At 37.0% G+C, this 17346-nt stretch overlaps 1 protein-coding gene across 1 annotated transcript in view; it reads left to right on the top strand.

Annotated features, from left to right (window-relative positions):
• The window catches only part of alien (COP9 signalosome complex subunit 2 alien), a 424708-nt gene that overhangs the window by 80491 nt on the left and 326871 nt on the right, over nucleotides 1–17346 (top strand). Inside the window, exon 3 of the mRNA XM_090368501.1 lies at nucleotides 8097–8177. Coding sequence (XP_090224627.1) covers nucleotides 8097–8177 — 81 coding nt within the window. The remainder of the gene's footprint in view (nucleotides 1–8096; nucleotides 8178–17346) is intronic.

Below are 17346 nucleotides of genomic sequence, written 5' to 3'. Positions count from 1 at the left end.
GAGTTTCTACACTGAAATTTTCAGTATAGTAATTTCAGTTTCTAATTCTGTTTCATTCAGTGCAAGAAAGATCAATAATCTTAAATATTCTTTTAGTACTTGGTGAGCAGGTATATCAAGAAATGGAAATTGATGAAATAATAAACAGTTCAACCTGATTGGAGTGTAGTCTGCCTTTAATTTCCTAAATAATTACAGATCTGGGTGCAAGATTAATAATCTTAATTTCACCAATTAAGATTATCTTTATCTTCCTTCATGGATTAGATGATCTGCCTGTTCCGATCTCGAAGAGGTCTGCCCATCTTTTCTTTGGTCTTCCTCTTGTCTCTTTTTCCTTGTGCTCTATATGTATAAGCTAATTTAGGGAATCTATTATCTTCCATTTTTTCTACATGTTCTTTTCATCTTTGTCTATATTCTATAAATTTTTCCATTAATTCCTTTCTAATATTTACGTTTGGTATTTTATCTAATTTTGTACATTCTTTAACATATCTTAAAAATTTCATTTCCACAGCTTGTATTCTGTTAATGTCTCTTTGTTTCGGTATCCATGTTTCAGAACCATAAAGAAGTGTTGGTATTGCCATTACTTTGTAATATTTCAATTGTGTTTCTTTCCTTGTTTTCTGAGCCAGAGTTCTTTTTATTGCTCCACATATATTTTGAAATTTTGCCAATTTCTGGTTCATACCTTCTTCGACATCATATGTTATATCACATCTTACTTGTTTTAATATTTTATTGTCTATAACTATTTTTGTTCTTACTGTATTTTTCCCTTTAAAAGCCATTGTTCTAGTTTTCATTGTTGATATCTTAACTTTATATTCTTCTGTTATTTGGTTTAATTTAAATACTGCTCTTTGTAATTACTTGATCATCTGCAAATAACAGTGTATTAATCCTATTCTTTGTATTTAAATACATACCTGTATTAATTTCTTCTTTCCATTTACATATCATATCCTTGATATATATGTTAAACAGTGTTGGTGACAAGCTACATCCCTATCTAATTCCTTGAGTTATTATACTTTCTTCTGTTAATTTTTTACTTGTATCTATTACTATTTTTGTTCCTTGATATAAACTCTATTTTTGTAAGATGCTTTAGGTATCCTTTATTACTCAATATGTCCCATAGTTTTTGTCTGTTTACTCGATTAAATGCTTTTTCATAATCTATAAATGCTAAATGCATTTCTAAATTAAACTGTTTTCGTTTTTCTATTTGTGTTAATATAAATATATTATCTGTACATGATTTTCCTTTTCTGAATCCTGCCTGTTCTTCTATTAATATTTCATCAGAGATAATTTTAATTATATTATTTATTATTTTGCTATACTTTTATATACTGTATTTAGTATGTTAATCCCTCTATAATTCTTTATCATTTCTATTTCCTTTTTTAAATATTGAAATAATTTTTGCTATCTTCCATTCTTCTGGTATTTTATATTGTTCCCAACATTTATTAAATAAATTTAGTATTGTGTCTTTAAAAAACTTCCTCCATACTTGATCAGATCTGCATTTATACCATCCATTCCTACCGCTTTCCTATTTTTTGTAGTTTTCAACCTTTTCCAATTCTTCCTTCGTTACTGGATCTATGTCACTAACTGGGTCTAACTGTATCTCTTCTGTTTGATATGTTGGGTTTTCCCACAATTCTTCATAATGTTTTTTTTATTGTTCTTCCTTTATTATATTTATTCTTGAAGTGTCTTATAATGGGGGATTTTAACTTCCCAGATATTGACTGGAACTTGTGGGTTGGTCACTCACACACTAGTCAGACTTTTGTGGATTTATTGGATGATTGTTTTCTGCAGCAGCATGTTCGAGAGGCAACCAGAGAAAGTAATACTCTTGATCTGGTTATCAGCAGTGATCATTCGTGTATTAAGAATTTGCAGATAAAGGAACCACTAGGTGGCAGTGATCACAGTGTGCTGAAGTGGGATTTACTCAAAGAGGTAACTACCGTCAGGGGTAAAGGAAAGGGTTTTTGCTTCCGTAAAGGGGAGTATAGTGGTCTCAGACAGTTTTTAAATTCTGTACAGTGGGATCGACTGACGATGTTACAAACAGTAAATTCTAAGTGGGAAGCATTCAAGGAATTAATCGTGGAAGCTACTAGACTTTTCATACCGATGAAGAAATATTGTTCAAGGTTTAGGCCTAAATGGTTATCAAATGAACTAATGAGACTCGTGACAGAGAAGAAAAATGCATGGGATGCATATAAATTATCAGGCGACGCAGAAGCCTGTAGCAGATATAAGCTAGTCTGTAATCAGGTCACAAAGGAGGTTCGGCAGGCAAAGGCGGATTACGAGAAATCTTTGGCAAAAGATGCTAAGAAAAACAGCAAGGATTTCTTTACTTATATAAACTCTAAAAGGAAGGGGCTGAATATGATTGGTCCACTTGATATCGATGGTTCGACTGTTGATGATCCTGCTCAGATAGCAAACAAACTGAATGAGTATTTTGCATCTACATTCACACGTGAGGAATCATTACAGTTTGAAAATGGAAGAAGGTTATCAAATTGTAGCAGTGTGCTTAATGATTTTGTAATAACTGAGAGCAAAGTGGAGGAGAAATTGATGAAGTTAAACATAAGAAAGGCACCTGGGGCGGATGGGATCTATCCAGTTATATTAAAGGAGGCGGCAAAGCAACTAAGCAAACCCTTAGCCATAATTATGAGAGCATCCTTGGATTCAGGGGAGGTTCCCACGGACTGGAGATGTGCAAATGTATCCCCAATTCACAAAGGAGGTTCGAAGGGTGACACGAATAATTACAGACCAGTTAGTTTAACTTCTGTTCCGGGTAAAATAATGGAGTCACTGGTTAAAGATGCATTGCAGGATCATTTAGACAAGACTGCAGCAATAATTCAGACACAGCATGGGTTTGTTAAGGGAAAGTCTTGTCTGACAAATTTGATTGGTTATTATGATGTGGTCACAAAGGAACTGGATGCAAAAAATAATTTTGATATCATATACTTGGATTTCAGGAAAGCTTTTGACACTGTTGCGCATGGAAGACTACTGTACAAATTGGAGCAGAATGGTATTAAGGGTAAGTTGCTACAATGGATAAAAGGATGGTTAAGTGGGAGAAGACAGAGGGTGGTAATCAATGGGTGCTGCTCTTCGTGGACTAATGTTATTAGTGGAGTCCCACAGGGTTCGGTGTTGGGTCCACTGTTGTTTTGTATATTTATCAATGATATTGATGAAGGTATATCAGGCTTAATGTCGAAGTTTGCAGATGACACGAAGGTTGGCAGGGTTGTTAATGACAGTAATGGCAGTGTGCTACTGCAACAGGATCTAGATAATTTGGGCAGATGGGCTAAGAAGTGGCAACTGAAGTTTAACCTTGACAAATGCAAAGTACTGCATATGGGTAGAAGTAACCCCAGAGAAACGTACCAACTGTGTGGTACTACACTTAAGGTGGTAGAAAATGAAAAAGACCTGGGAGTAATTGTGCAGTCAGATATGAAGTTTTCTGAGCAATGTAGACAGGCTGCTAGGGCAGGTCATGGGGTTTTGTCAATGATATATAGGAATTTTGCTAGCAGGGAAAAGGAGGTGATTGTCCCTCTGTATAAGGCAATGGTCAGGCCACGCCTTGAGTACTGCGTACAGGTCTGGAGGCCTCATTTTAGGAAGGATGTAGATTTGCTTGAGCGTGTACAGAGAAGAGCAACACGATTGGTGAGGGGAATGAAGGGATCCTCTTACCAAGAGAGGCTTAAGTTCTTCAAATTGCAGTGGCTGGAGACTAGGCACCTGCGCGGTGATCTGATTGAGGTCTATAAGGCCTTGAATGGGTTGAGCACGCTGAATTCTGATGGGATCCTCCCACTTGTTCAGAATACGAACCTACGGGGACATAAGTTCAAATTAAGAAAGGATAGATGTAGAATAGATGTGCGGAAATTTGCCTTTAGCCAGCGGGTGGTTAATTGCTGGAACAAACTTCCATCTGTCGTTGTGGAAGTTGATAGGTTAAATAAATTTAAGGAGGAACTGGACAGGCAATTGGAGGGTATGGTGTGATTTTTTTTTTTTTTTTTTTTGGCTGATGCTGCATAAGCTCCTACACTTGCTTTCTTGCATCAAGTGCTACTACTACTACTCTGTGCTATTCAAGTGTTTCATCATTTTATATGCCAAATTTTGCCTTCCACAAATATCATGTTCTATTGTGCTTATAAATCTATAAATCATTAATCCCATGACTCTGCTTTATCCTTCCTTTTTATATCTTTAGTTTTATTGAGTTCTTGTTTATATATTTATTCATTCTCACTTGTCCTGTTTTGTATATATTTAAGTTATTTATCTTGTTTACCTTGTACTGCTTTAGCTATTTCTTCATTCCACATCTTTACCCCCCTCTTCTTATAGTTTTTCCTGAATTGTCCTAGTGTCTCTTTTGCTATCTTTTGAATTATATTTCATATATTATTCCATTCTTCTATTTGTTCTCTCTCCGATGTTTTACTTATTTTGTCTTTAATCCTTTTTTCATATAAATTTTGTATACTTTCTTCTTGAAGTAGATATACTTTATAACCCAACTCCTCCTTCCCCTGTTTAATAGCCTTTCTCTTCTTCCATTTAGCCCATAACTCTATTTTTGAAGCCACTAAAAAATGATCTGAATTAATATCGTATTCTCTAAATACCGTAGTATCTTGACATTGTTTTGCTAATTTGATTTACTATTACATAGTCTATTATTGATTATGTACCTCTTGCCGACCATGTATATTTATGTATATAACATTTTCTGAAAAATGTATTTGTTATCTTTAAATTATTAAATGTTGCAAAATCTCTTAATTTATATCCATTTCCAATTACTTTATTTTCTCCATAACATCCCATAATATTTTTTATTGGCTTATTCCCTACCCGAGCATTATAATCTCCCAAAATAACTACATGGTCCTTTTTTTATATTCTTATCTAGTTCTTTTTGTAACTCTAAATAAAATTTGTGTTTCTTCCTCTTTTCCATCTTCTGGAGCATAAATTCCAATTATATATAACCTCTGTCTAATTTAAATCTTACTGTGTGCAAGATTAATCATCTTAATTTCACCAATTAAGATTATCAATTTTATTAAATTTTTTATTTTTAATAAAAATTAATAATAAATAAAATTAATAATAATAATAAGAATAATGAGCATCTCAACATGAGAGAAGTGTAATCCTTAATTTCAAAGAATTACAGATTATTCTCTCATGAGAGAATAAGCTGTAGTTCTTTAAGAAGTACAGATTTAAGAAATTAAAGACAGATTACATTCCATGCAGGTTGAAGTGCTTGTTATTTTATTAATTCAGATTAATAATCACATATGTAATATGACCTTAGATACTGTTGACCTATAAAATAACAGTAACATCATAATTGGAGATATTTTGGAAATTAAAAAAAAAAATTTCATCTGGTAGTGCGATATTGAGTGCAAGATAAAAGTAAATAATAGTTTTAAATCTGGAAGTATAATTGTACCTATATCTTTTAGGCTTTTAAGAATGCAACATATAAAGTTGCAATATACATAAAGTATATAAAATTGCATTCTTATATACATATGTATTTTGTAAAGTTATCAATAGTAGAATAATATTCTGTGTAATTCACATTGCACAATAAAATAATACACACACCTGATAATTTAGCATATAATCTTAGAAATAATTAGTAATCACAGTTACTCTGAGTTAATGTTAATTTAATGATATAATTGTACACTGGTGTTCGAAGAAAGTGTATATCATCCCTTGAAATTATAATTGTCGCCCGAATAACATAAGTATATGACAATATTTCTTACAGATTGCATCAGATAAGATTGACACGCATAGGTGATGATGTAATATTCCATCAGCTGTTACTTTCAGCTATATAAGCACACTCTGCAAGAGTTGCAGTCATTCCTTGCTTGTGTCAGGATGGCGAGTTACATGCAGTTGACGCCACAAAGAAAGAGTGCTATTGTTGCTTTACGTGAAGAAGGATGTTCTTCCCGTCATATTGCTTATCTGAGTGTCTTGTAATCAGTCGACAATGAGTAGATTTCTTTCCAAACTCAAGAATACTGGTTCTGCTGATAGGAAAAAAGGAACTGGACACAAGAGTCTCAATGCCAAAACAGGACTCTGTTTTGAAGCACTTATGCCTTAAAAACCATAAAGCTCCTTCGTCTGAGCTGAAAAGAACATACAAGAACATACAAGTGCAGTAACAGTCAAAAGACTGTTACTGCACTTGCTACCACTTTTGTTACCGTTTTGAAGATGCCTCTTCAAAAATGGACTTGTAGCTTGTCGTCCTAAGGAGAAGCCTCTCCTCACACAAAAAATAAAAAAGGCCCAATTAATTTGGTGTAAACAGCATGTCAAATGGACCCCCGAGCAGTGGAAGTCAGTTATTTTCTCAGATGAGAAGTCAACCTGCATGGCTCTGATGGGAGAAAAACGATTCGTCATAGACATGGTGAAGAATACCATCCAGACTGTATGGTATCTACAGTGAAATTCCCTACCAGCCAAATGATATGGGGGTGCATTTTGTATCGTGGAGTAGGTCACCTGGAGTTTATAAAAGGTTCCGTAAATGCAAATGGATACCTGGCTGTATTGGAAGGCAAATTGCTGCCAACCATTAGAGACCATTTCAACCTTCCAAGTAACTGCATCTTTCAGGACGACTCTGCTCCTTGTCATCAGGCAAAAAGTGTAAGTAGGCACATCTGTAGTTACTCTAGCTTCATTTCGATGATAATGTGTTTACATTTGTTACAGGTGAAAAAATGGTTGGTAGAATGGACCATTACAACTCTTTCCTGGCCAGGAAACAGCCCAGATCTTAATCCTATAGAGAACTGTTGGCATCATGTGAAATCTGCAATTACCAGAAAGAAACCAAAGGCCCTTTGTGAACTTCAGGAAGCCATAATTCGTGTTTGGAACCACGAACTATTAGTTGATTATCTTTAGAAATTGATCTTGTGAATGCATCGACGGTGTGCTGTTGTCATCAGGGCCAGAGGCGGTTCAACTAAATATTAGTTTGAACCTGGTGAACTTTTCATTTTGTTTTCCATTTAAAATGATAAACTGAATCAAATTAAGGGCTTCTGATAACATTCAGCCATAATTGTCGTGTTTACCAAAACTGTTGTATAAAGGTTGCAAATGCTCATTTTGGAATATTTTGAGAGCACACCTATCAAATATTACTTAGCTTTGCCTTAACTATTAATAAATATCTTTTGTTTATATTTCTATTTGTGATGTTAGTCATTAATGTAACATACTATTGTGAAAAAGGGTTAGAAATGTGAAATTCCCAGGTGATGAACTTCCTTTGAACACTAGTGTATTTAATTATTAACACGCAAAAGCTGAAACTGCACGACTTCAAAATAGCAAATTAACTGAAGACCTGACCGACCCAATTCAGGACTACCAGTCAGTTTGTATGTGTATATATGTTACATTGATTGTGTGTTAATTTTTTAAGAAAGGAAATTTATTGCTATTTGTTGGAACCTGCTGTTTAAAAATTGCAGCTTTTACGGTAGAGGTAACTAATAAGGCACATTATAGTTGTGCTATTAGATCTAAAAGACCTGTTAGTAATGTACAGTCCCATGCCAAGCACATTCAGGTTGTTTCTCTATTCTATTTCTTTTTTATTATTTTTTTTATTCAGAGAATTCTTACTATTCCCATGCCCACATTCAGTCTATTTCTTTTTTTACTCAGAAAATTCTTGCTATTTTCTCAAGTGCAGTGATCACATTGCTCAGTTCAGTTTGATAGGAAATTAATTGATGCTTGTTTGGCAAAATAAGTTAGGTATGTTGAACCCTTCATAGTGTCCAACTGTAAAAGCACATTACAATCTCTTTCTCTCCCACTTCCCTTTCTCTTTTCTCTCTCCTCCCCTCAGTTTCTGTCTCCATGGATGCATGTTTCTAAATTGGAATTTTGTACATTTTCTCCTAATAGCCGTATTATTTTATTTCTAGGTGCTGGACTTAGAAGGAGGAGACAAAGGAGAATGGGGTTTCAAAGCCTTGAAGCAGATGATAAAAATTAATTTCAAGCTGGTCTGTTGCCAAACAATATAATTATTAAACTGAAATTAATTCTTGATTCTTTTTTGCTGATTTGAATATAACTTTAAAGTTTGAGGTGAAGTGTGTTATTGTCTTATGAAGAATATTATTCTTTTCATGCATAATTGTGATTGAATATATTTATTGTACAATCATTGTATGGCTGAGAAAAATCTTCTATTTTTGAAATTGTATCAGAAAATTCTCTTAAATACTAATTTGCTGTGATCCAAATTTTTTTTTTTTTTTTTTTTTTTATGGAATTTTCTCTGAACAGTAGTAATATGATAGTAGCCTCATTTGGATGGAGTGCCTACATGTGTTTACCATGCTAGCAAATTTACACATAAAATTAATACAAAAAAAAAAAAAAAAAAAAGTAGATTAAAATAGAACCCACATTGATATATTTGAAATTGCTTCATTATAGCTTCAAACTAACCCGGTAGTTTGGTTCCTACAAAATCTCATGTAATGCGAAACCATGTTATACAAGACTAAGAACCAGTACAAAAAGAGGGGGTTACGTTCCAAAAGCTAACAAAAATACACCATTTTTTATGATAATCGGAAACTTAAATTTTTATAGTAGCAATACTTAATATTTTAACTTTATTTTTATGATAGTAGTAACTTAATTACTAATAACTGAACAAACCATCTTATCTTACAAATTGTGATACTTAGATGTCAGATATTAAAGAATATGACACGCACAAGTTGCAACAAACACGATATGCTCAAGTGAGATACAGGGTAATGAGCTTCTGAGCATTTATGTGTTTTTACATGACTGAATATTTGATGGAAGGGGAAACACATTTCACCATAATAATGTGTAAACCCACAGAATTCCAGCTATCGGTACTATAACAAATGCAAGAAGATGCTAGTGGATGAACTCACTGCTTGGCAGGTATATAGGAAAACTGCATCATCACTGCATTCACGTAGACAGTAATTCAATGTCAGTATGGATAAATGTCGTAAGTTAACAGACTTTGAAAGAAGGATGATAGTGGGTGCCCAACGCATGGGTCACTCTATCGCCGGAGTGGTGCAGAAATTGCACTATCCACGTTTGACGGTATCAAGAGTGAATCGGGAATACACCATTTTTATGGATAGTGTAAGAAAGTTGGTGGATGAACTTGGCCGTCGACATCTGTCTCACATTGTTTTAGTCAACTGGAGAGCGACAATGACACAAATTACCATCGACTTCAACGAGGGAGGTACCAGAAATGTCTCCACCATGATCATCAGGCGATCATTAGGCTCAGTAGGTTATGGGAGCTGCCAACCCACCAGAGTCCTATTGCTAACACCATCACACGACTCTACACTTCAAATGGGTGAAAGGACACTGGCACTGGACTCGGGATGATTGGAGATGAGTCTCCTGGTCCGACGAGTCCTGTTTTCAGTTATTTTGAGTGGACAGGAGGGTGAATATCTGGTGGAAACCATACGAAGCTATGCACCCGTTATGTCAACAAAGAACTGTTCAGGCATGTGGACGGTCGGCAATGATCTTGGGTGTGTTCAACTGGCACATGCTGGGACCTCTGGTATGTCTAGATGCATCTCTGAACTGTCCAGGTTACGCATCCATCTTTGCAGACCATCTGCATCCCTTCATGATCATTGTGTACCCACAAGGCAATGGACTCCTCACAAAGCCCAGCAGGACAGTGCACATCCTCACAGAGGTTGGGAGGTGCACGGTTCTGCTGTGGTGACTTGAACATGGTTTGAAGAACATTCCACAGATTTTACCACCATGGAATGGCCTCCCCGTTCATCAGACATGAACCCTGTGGAGCATCTTTGAAATCCTGTGGAAAGGTCCATTTGAGCTTTGGATTCTCCACCCAGGAATGCGATGGAATTATAGATATTGGTGCTGCAAGCATGGATAGAAATACCTGTGGAACGCTTTTGTGGACTCAATGCCTCACCATGTAACTGCCCGGCGAAAGGTGGGCCTACCCATTACTTAGGTAGGTATCCCATGATGTATGTCCACTCAGTGTATTTTTGCTGTGTCATTTTTTTTTAAATTGTATATGGTGGTGGTGGGTGGGGGGATAGTGTAAATTTAGCAGACAAGTATCTGTAATTACTAAGAAACAAAGTTTTGTTGGATAAAGTTGGAGGTGATTGTTGTGGTGTCTGTTTAGCTCTAAGAGAAATTCACCATAATTAAACACCTGAAGCTATTGATTGTATCTTTAAAGTAATGAATACCTGAATATCATTTTGCCTCCCTTCCTTATTCTTTACTTAACTGTAAAGGTTTAGAGCTAAGGGATAAGCAACATGGTTTCTAAAATCATTTAATTGCATTCATAATCATATCTCTTAACGTTTGTCATTTTTCTTGGAGGTTACAGATATGTTATTTTCTTGGTTTCATACAAAATTTAGTTTTCTTCCATATTTCAGTAAGTTTTGTTAGAATTCCTGTGTATGTCATGTTTTTTCAAATATGAGCCAACAAAATTAATCTATGTGGGCTGAATGCTGCTATTAAGCAGCTGTGGTTTTATTCGCATTTAGTACAGACAACAGTATATAATATGTTAATAATCTAACATATTATAGGGATGACATGCTCTTAGTAAACCTCCGGTAAATTCTCCCCCATCATGCAGTATGGTTCATGGCTTTTGAGGTTATGATGGACATCATAGCGAGATCCAATTTTCCTTACATTTTGAGGATACAGCTATAAAATGGTGTTTGCATGCTAGCCACTAGTCAATACACCGGACTGAACCTACTGGTAACTCTCTAGGAGGCTTCTGGATCAGCTAGTGTATAATGTCACTGCTTTTACTCCAGATAGTGACTGGAAGGTGTCCGAGTAGTGTGTATGTGGGAGGCATTGTCGAAGCCACATTTTGTCAAGGAGCTGGGTATATTCTTATCATATCTATTGTATATCCAAAAATTTCATTACTTCATACAGCATAAACCCCCCTCCACCTGTTCTTACTACTGAATATATCATGAATTGTCAAACTAATAGAGCAAACTTATCTGCGAAAAGATCTAAACCTCCTAAACCCTTCCTCATTCATTTTGCAAATATGTGGTCTCAGTTCTAATCTCAACGATTCATTTCCACTTACAGTCTGCCAAATCCCATGTACCTTTTCTCACGGAATCTCAGTTATCAGTTGATTCAACCACTGTTTCATCTAATTTGAGACTTTAATTTGGAATCTCTTCTTTTCGATTTTCTCTGGCTTAAAATCTCTCTACTGCATTCTGGCAAATTCATCTATTGCTTTTGTTGTTCTCCCTACTCCACTAATCACTTGGAACTCTTTGACTTCCTCCCTTTGAAACTTGACTTTCTCCAGTCCAACTTTCCTCTGAGGTAATTTTCCTTGGTGATTTTTAATGTTCACAGCTCCAGTTGGCTTCCATTTTCTAGTCATACAGACCCAGCTGGTCGAGACGCTGAAGCTTTTCAATTACTAATGGCATTGCACAGATTGTTCATTTACCTACCAGAATACTGAACAATCCTAACCATACAGCCAACACACTTTATCTTTTTTCTCACAAACAACCCTTTCATGTGGCTAATCCCAAGTTATGATCTGAGGTCCTGTAGGCACCTCAGATCACAACTTGGTGATGGTCTCTTCCCAATGGAGCCTTTCTCACATGGCCATTCCCAACCTTGTGTTGTTTGGCGTACAAGAATGCAAAATGGGATGAAATGTGAGATTTCTTTTCTTCTTTTTCTTGGACTGATTACTATTTCAAAACTTCTGATGTCAACGTTTGCTCGGATCATGTCGGTGAAATTATTCTTGTAGGAATGTAATCCTTTATTCTGTACTCCACCTTAAAATCTCATCCTTTATCTAAACCTTGGTTTTCCAATAAATGTTCTAATGCTGTTTAAGAGATATGTTGCATATCGTAATTGGCTCGCATCCAAATCTCCAGGTTTGTTTTCTGCCTACACCAAAGCTCGCAACAATTGAAAGCAGTTATTAATCAGTCCAAACTTGATTTCGAATGAGCTAAGATTATAAAACTTTCTTCTTGTCCAAATGGTAGCTGAGCATTCTGGTCTCTTGCCAAAGCTATTGGCCACAACTCTTGCCCATCTCTGTTCCTGCCTATGTGAAAACCAGGTGGTTCTATTGCCACTTCAACCAAGGATATAGCTGACCTGCTAGCATCCTATTTTTCTTCCAATTTGGGTATTGTAAACCACCCCTTATCTTGATAAACCACTTTGGTAAACCTTGGTCTTGGTAAACCACCTCTCACCATTCTTAGTACGCCCCATTCTCAAAGCCTCCCGTGGTCTTCCGTCAGAAGGATTTTGACAAATCTTGATACTAAGAAAGCTCCAGATCCTGATGATATTTCTCCACTTGTTCTTAAAATCAGTGCTTCTGAACTTACATCTATTCTGTGTTGTCTTTTTTTCACTTTCTTATTCCAAAGCTGTTTTTTCTTCTGCTTGGAAATTTGCTCATATCCAGCCAGTTCCTAAAAAGGGTGACAAATTCTTGCCATCCAATTGCCATACTGTTGTAATTACTTCTACTCTGTCTAAAGTAATGGAGAAATCAATTAACTGGCAACTCTTAAAACTATCTAGAAACCTTCATCTGATCAACAATTGGCCACAACTCTTGCTGACGCCTCCGTAGCCATGGGGGCAGGAGCAGCAGTGCGTAGCACACGCTTCTTGATTAGACCAGGGTTCGAGCCCGTGATCACCAAATACGGAGGATGCGGAAAGGTCAGGGAATGGCCACCGCATATCCCCGGAGCAATATGGCCTTAGTTGCTAATGCTCCTAAAAACCAAACAACTCTTGCCAATATGGATTCTGTCAGTATTGATCCACTGGTGATAATTGTGGCTTATCTTACCCATCTATTGACAAATTCAATGGAAAAGTTTGATGAAACTCAAGCCAGTCGACATCGCCGGACAGTGCAGTGTTGAGTCAGTTTGGTGTGACATAAGCATTGGGAGATCAAAATTGAGAGTAGGAGTGTGCTATAGACCTAATGACTCTGATGAGTATAATAAGGAACTGTACAGGGAAATAGAGTGGGCCAGTAAATCAGAGAGTCTTATAATGGGAGATTTTAATTTCCCAGATATTGACTGGAATTTGGGGGCTGGTTACTCACACACTAGCAGGGCTTTTGTGGATTTATTGGATGATTGTTTTCTACATCAGCATGTTCGGGAGGCAACTAGAGGGAGTAATACTCTTGATTTGATTATCAGCAGTGATTCTTCATGCATTAAGAATCTGCAGATAAATGAACCACTAGGTGGCAGTGATCACAGTGTGCTGAAGTGGGATTTACTCAAAGAGGTAACTACCATTAGGGGTAAAGGGAAGGGTTATTGCTTTCATAAAGGCGACTACGATGGACTGAGACAGTATTTAAATTCTATACAGTGGGACCAACTGATGATGTTACCAACAGCAAATTCAAAATGGGAAGCATTCAAAGAACTTATCTTGGAAGCTACTAGGCTTTACATACCAACTAAGAAATATTGTTCAAGGTTTAGGCCAAAATGGATGTCAGATGAACTAATGAGGCATATGGCAGAGAAGAAAAATGCATGGGATACTTACAAATTAACACATGACCCAGAAGCCTATGATAGATACAAGTTGATATGCAACCAAGTTACAAAGGAGGTTAGGCAGGCAAAGGCAGATTACGAGAAATCCTTGGCAAGGGATGCAAAGAAAAACAGCAAAGAGTTCTTTACTTATGTAAACTCTAGAAGGAAGGGGATGAATCAGATTGGTCCACTTGATATTGATGGGTCAGCTGTTGATGATCCTGCTCAGGTAGCTAACAAACTAAATGAATATTTTGCATCGACATTCACACATGAGGAGTTATTCAGCAAGGGAAATGCCAGAGGTGTATTCAACTCTAACAGTAAGCTACAGAATCTTGAAATAACTGGGAGTAAAGTGGAGGAGAAACTGTTGAAGATAAACACAAGAAAGGCACCCGGGGTGGATGGGATCTATCCAGTTATATTAAAGGAGGCAGCAAAGGAAGTAAGCAAACCCTTAGCCATAATTATGAGAGCTTCATTGGACTCAGGGGAGGTACCCATAGACTGGAAATGTGCAAATGTGACCCCAATTCACAAAGGAGGATCAAAGGCTGACACAAGTAATTATAGACCTGTGAGCTTAACTTCTGTTCCAGGAAAATTAATGGAGGCACTGGTTAAAGAAGCACTGCAGGATCATTTAGACAAGACTTCAGTTATAGCTCAGACACAGCATGGTTTTGTTAAGGGGAAGTCTTGCCTGACCAACTTGATTGGATATTATGATGCAGTCACAAAAGAACTGGATGCAGGGAATAACTTTGATATTATATACTTGGATCTTAGAAAGGCTTTTGATACTGTTGCACATGGAAGACTACTACACAAATTGGAGCAGTGTGACATTGGAGGCAAATTGCTGCTATGGATAAAGGGGTGGTTGAGGGGGAGAAGACAGAGAGTGGTAATCAATGGACACTGCTCATCATGGACTAATGTTATTAGTGGAGTCCCTTAGGGCTCAGTGTTGGGTCCATTATTGTTTTCTGTATTTATAAATGATATTGATGATGGTATATCAAGCTTAATGTCCAAGTTTGCAGATGATACAAAGGTTGGCAGGGTTGTCAAGGACACTACTGACACTATGCTGCTCAACAGGATCTGGAAAGGTTGAGCAGATGGGCTGAGAGGTGGCAAATGAAGTTTAACATTGACAAATGTAAAGTACTACACATGGGAAACAGCAACCCCAGAGCAATGTATCAACTCTGTGGTACTACACTGACAGTGGTAGAGAATGAAAGGGACTTGGGGGTGGTTGTGCAGGCAGATATGAAGTTCTCTGAGCAGTGCAGACGGGCTGCAAGAGTAGCTCATGGAGTATTGTCAATGATATACAGGAATTTTTCCAGCAGGGATAAGGAGGTGATTATTCCATTGTATAAGGCAATGGTCAGGCCACACCTAGAGTACTGTATACAGGTCTGGAGGCCTCATTTCAAGAAGGATGTAGAGCTGCTGGAACGAGTACAGAGAAGGGCAACAAGATTAGTGAATGGAACAAAGGGGTGCTCTTACGAAGAAAGGCTTAAGTTTTGCGAATTACAGTGTCTGGAGACTAGGGACCAGCGAGGTGATCTGATAGAGGTGTATAAAGCCTTGAATGGTTTAAGCATGCTCAATGCTGATGGGATTCTTCCTCTAGCTCAGAAAAATCACCTGAGAGGGCATAAATACAAATTGAGGAAAGACAGATGTAGGATAGACGTGAGGAAATTTGCCTTTAGCCAGCGGGTGGTTGGTTGGTGGAACAGACTTCCATCCCTTGTGGTGGAGGTTGATAGCCTAAATAAGTTTAAGGCTCAGCTGGATAGGTATTTGGAACGAACAGAGTAGTGAAGTGGAAGTGGGTTTTTTTTTTATTTTTTATTTTTTGGCTGATGCTGCATAAGCTTGCTTTCTTGCATCAAAAGCCTCTACTAATGCTAAAAAGTTGCTCTTGATGTTTCAAAGGCTTTTGACCGAATTAAGCATAAAGGTCTTCTAATTAAGCTTCCATCTTATGGTTTGCCAACTGTTTTTTGTATTTGAGTATCCACTTTTCTCTCTGACTGCTTACTGTGGACGATGCTTGTCGTTGTTTTTATGGAGGTTGAATGGTGCATAAGCTGCTTTGGCTATAATGCGCCTTTGTGTGATGGTGGATGGCTCTCTGTCTTCTCCGCTAATGCTGGTGTTCTCAAAGGCTCGGTTCTTTCTCCTACTCTTTTCCTCTTGTATATTAATGACCTTCCGTTTACTGGAAATCCAATCCATAGATTTGCTGATGGTAGCACATTCCATTCCACGTTCCAGTTTGAGAAACCTTGCTCTGCAAAACAGCTTCAACTACTTAACTATCCACTACCAATTTCTTAAATTCTGATCTCCAGGTAATCTCCAGTGGGGCAAAGATAACTTAGTTGATTTCAATCTGATAACAGAAAAGTTTCTGTTATCCACCTCCCCTCTCCTTCAGTCCATGCATACTACTAGTATTAATACTAATACTAACTAGTATCATTACTAATATAAAATAGCACTAATAATACAATATTAGTGCTATTGTATATTGTATTGTGCTACTGTAATGTAATACTAATGCGTATTCATACTAACACTAGGTGGTAGATGATCATCAACTTGTACAATACCACCATTTCGCTTATTGGAGGCTTGAAGCGGTGAAACCCAAGTTTAGTCACCAGAGCAAAGTTTACAGCATCCCCTCCCTCTCCCTTTCCTTCAAACCATGCATGGTACTAAGTATTACCAGTTTTGATACCTTTTGTGTTTGGAGTTTTCATTTAAAAAAAAAAAATCTGCTCCTATGTTTATCTTCGATGACACTCCAATTTCTAGGTAAGATCATATATCTCTATTGAGGATTACCCTGACTTCTAATCTCTCTCTTGGCATAATCACATTACAAATATTGCTTCCTCTGCATAAAAAAAAAAAGGGTTTTCTCTTTCACTCTCTGCATTAATTTTCTTCTAAGCAGCTGTTCACTCCGTACAAATTGTAAATATGCCCTACCATGGAATATTGTTCCCACATCTGGGATGCTGCCCCCAAAACCTCTCTCAGGCATCTAGTTTCCATTCAAAAGACGGCAGTTAGGTTAATTAATGACTCATCTCTAACAGAGTCCCTCCACTCTCTGGGTTATAGATGTTCTGTTTCTGCTGCATGCCTTTTCTATAGATACTTCCATGGGCACTGTTCTTCTGTTTTGGCTTGTGTAATTCCCGCTCTCTTTCAAATCAGTCCGAACACATGCTGCAACCAGTCAGCATCCGTTTACTGTCAAACTTTTTTCCTCATTAATTTATTCAACTTACGTTTTCTGGTACAACCTTCCTTCATACGTATTTCCTGAAAGTTACAATTTGCAGAAGTTCAGGTCTAATGTCAACAAATATCTTCTTTCCCATTCCAGTATCTTCCAACCCATTCACGGTACTAAGTACAGGAAACCCTTGATTAATGTGGTTTTGAACAATGCGGTTTTAATTAGTGTGCCAAGTTTTTTTTG

Source organism: Mastigoproctus giganteus, chromosome 2 (assembly GCF_048544385.1).
Source record: "Mastigoproctus giganteus isolate SK-2022 chromosome 2, ASM4854438v1, whole genome shotgun sequence".
Taxonomy (NCBI): Eukaryota; Metazoa; Arthropoda; class Arachnida; order Uropygi; family Thelyphonidae; genus Mastigoproctus; species Mastigoproctus giganteus.
This window is presented reverse-complemented; position numbering and strand designations above follow the sequence as displayed.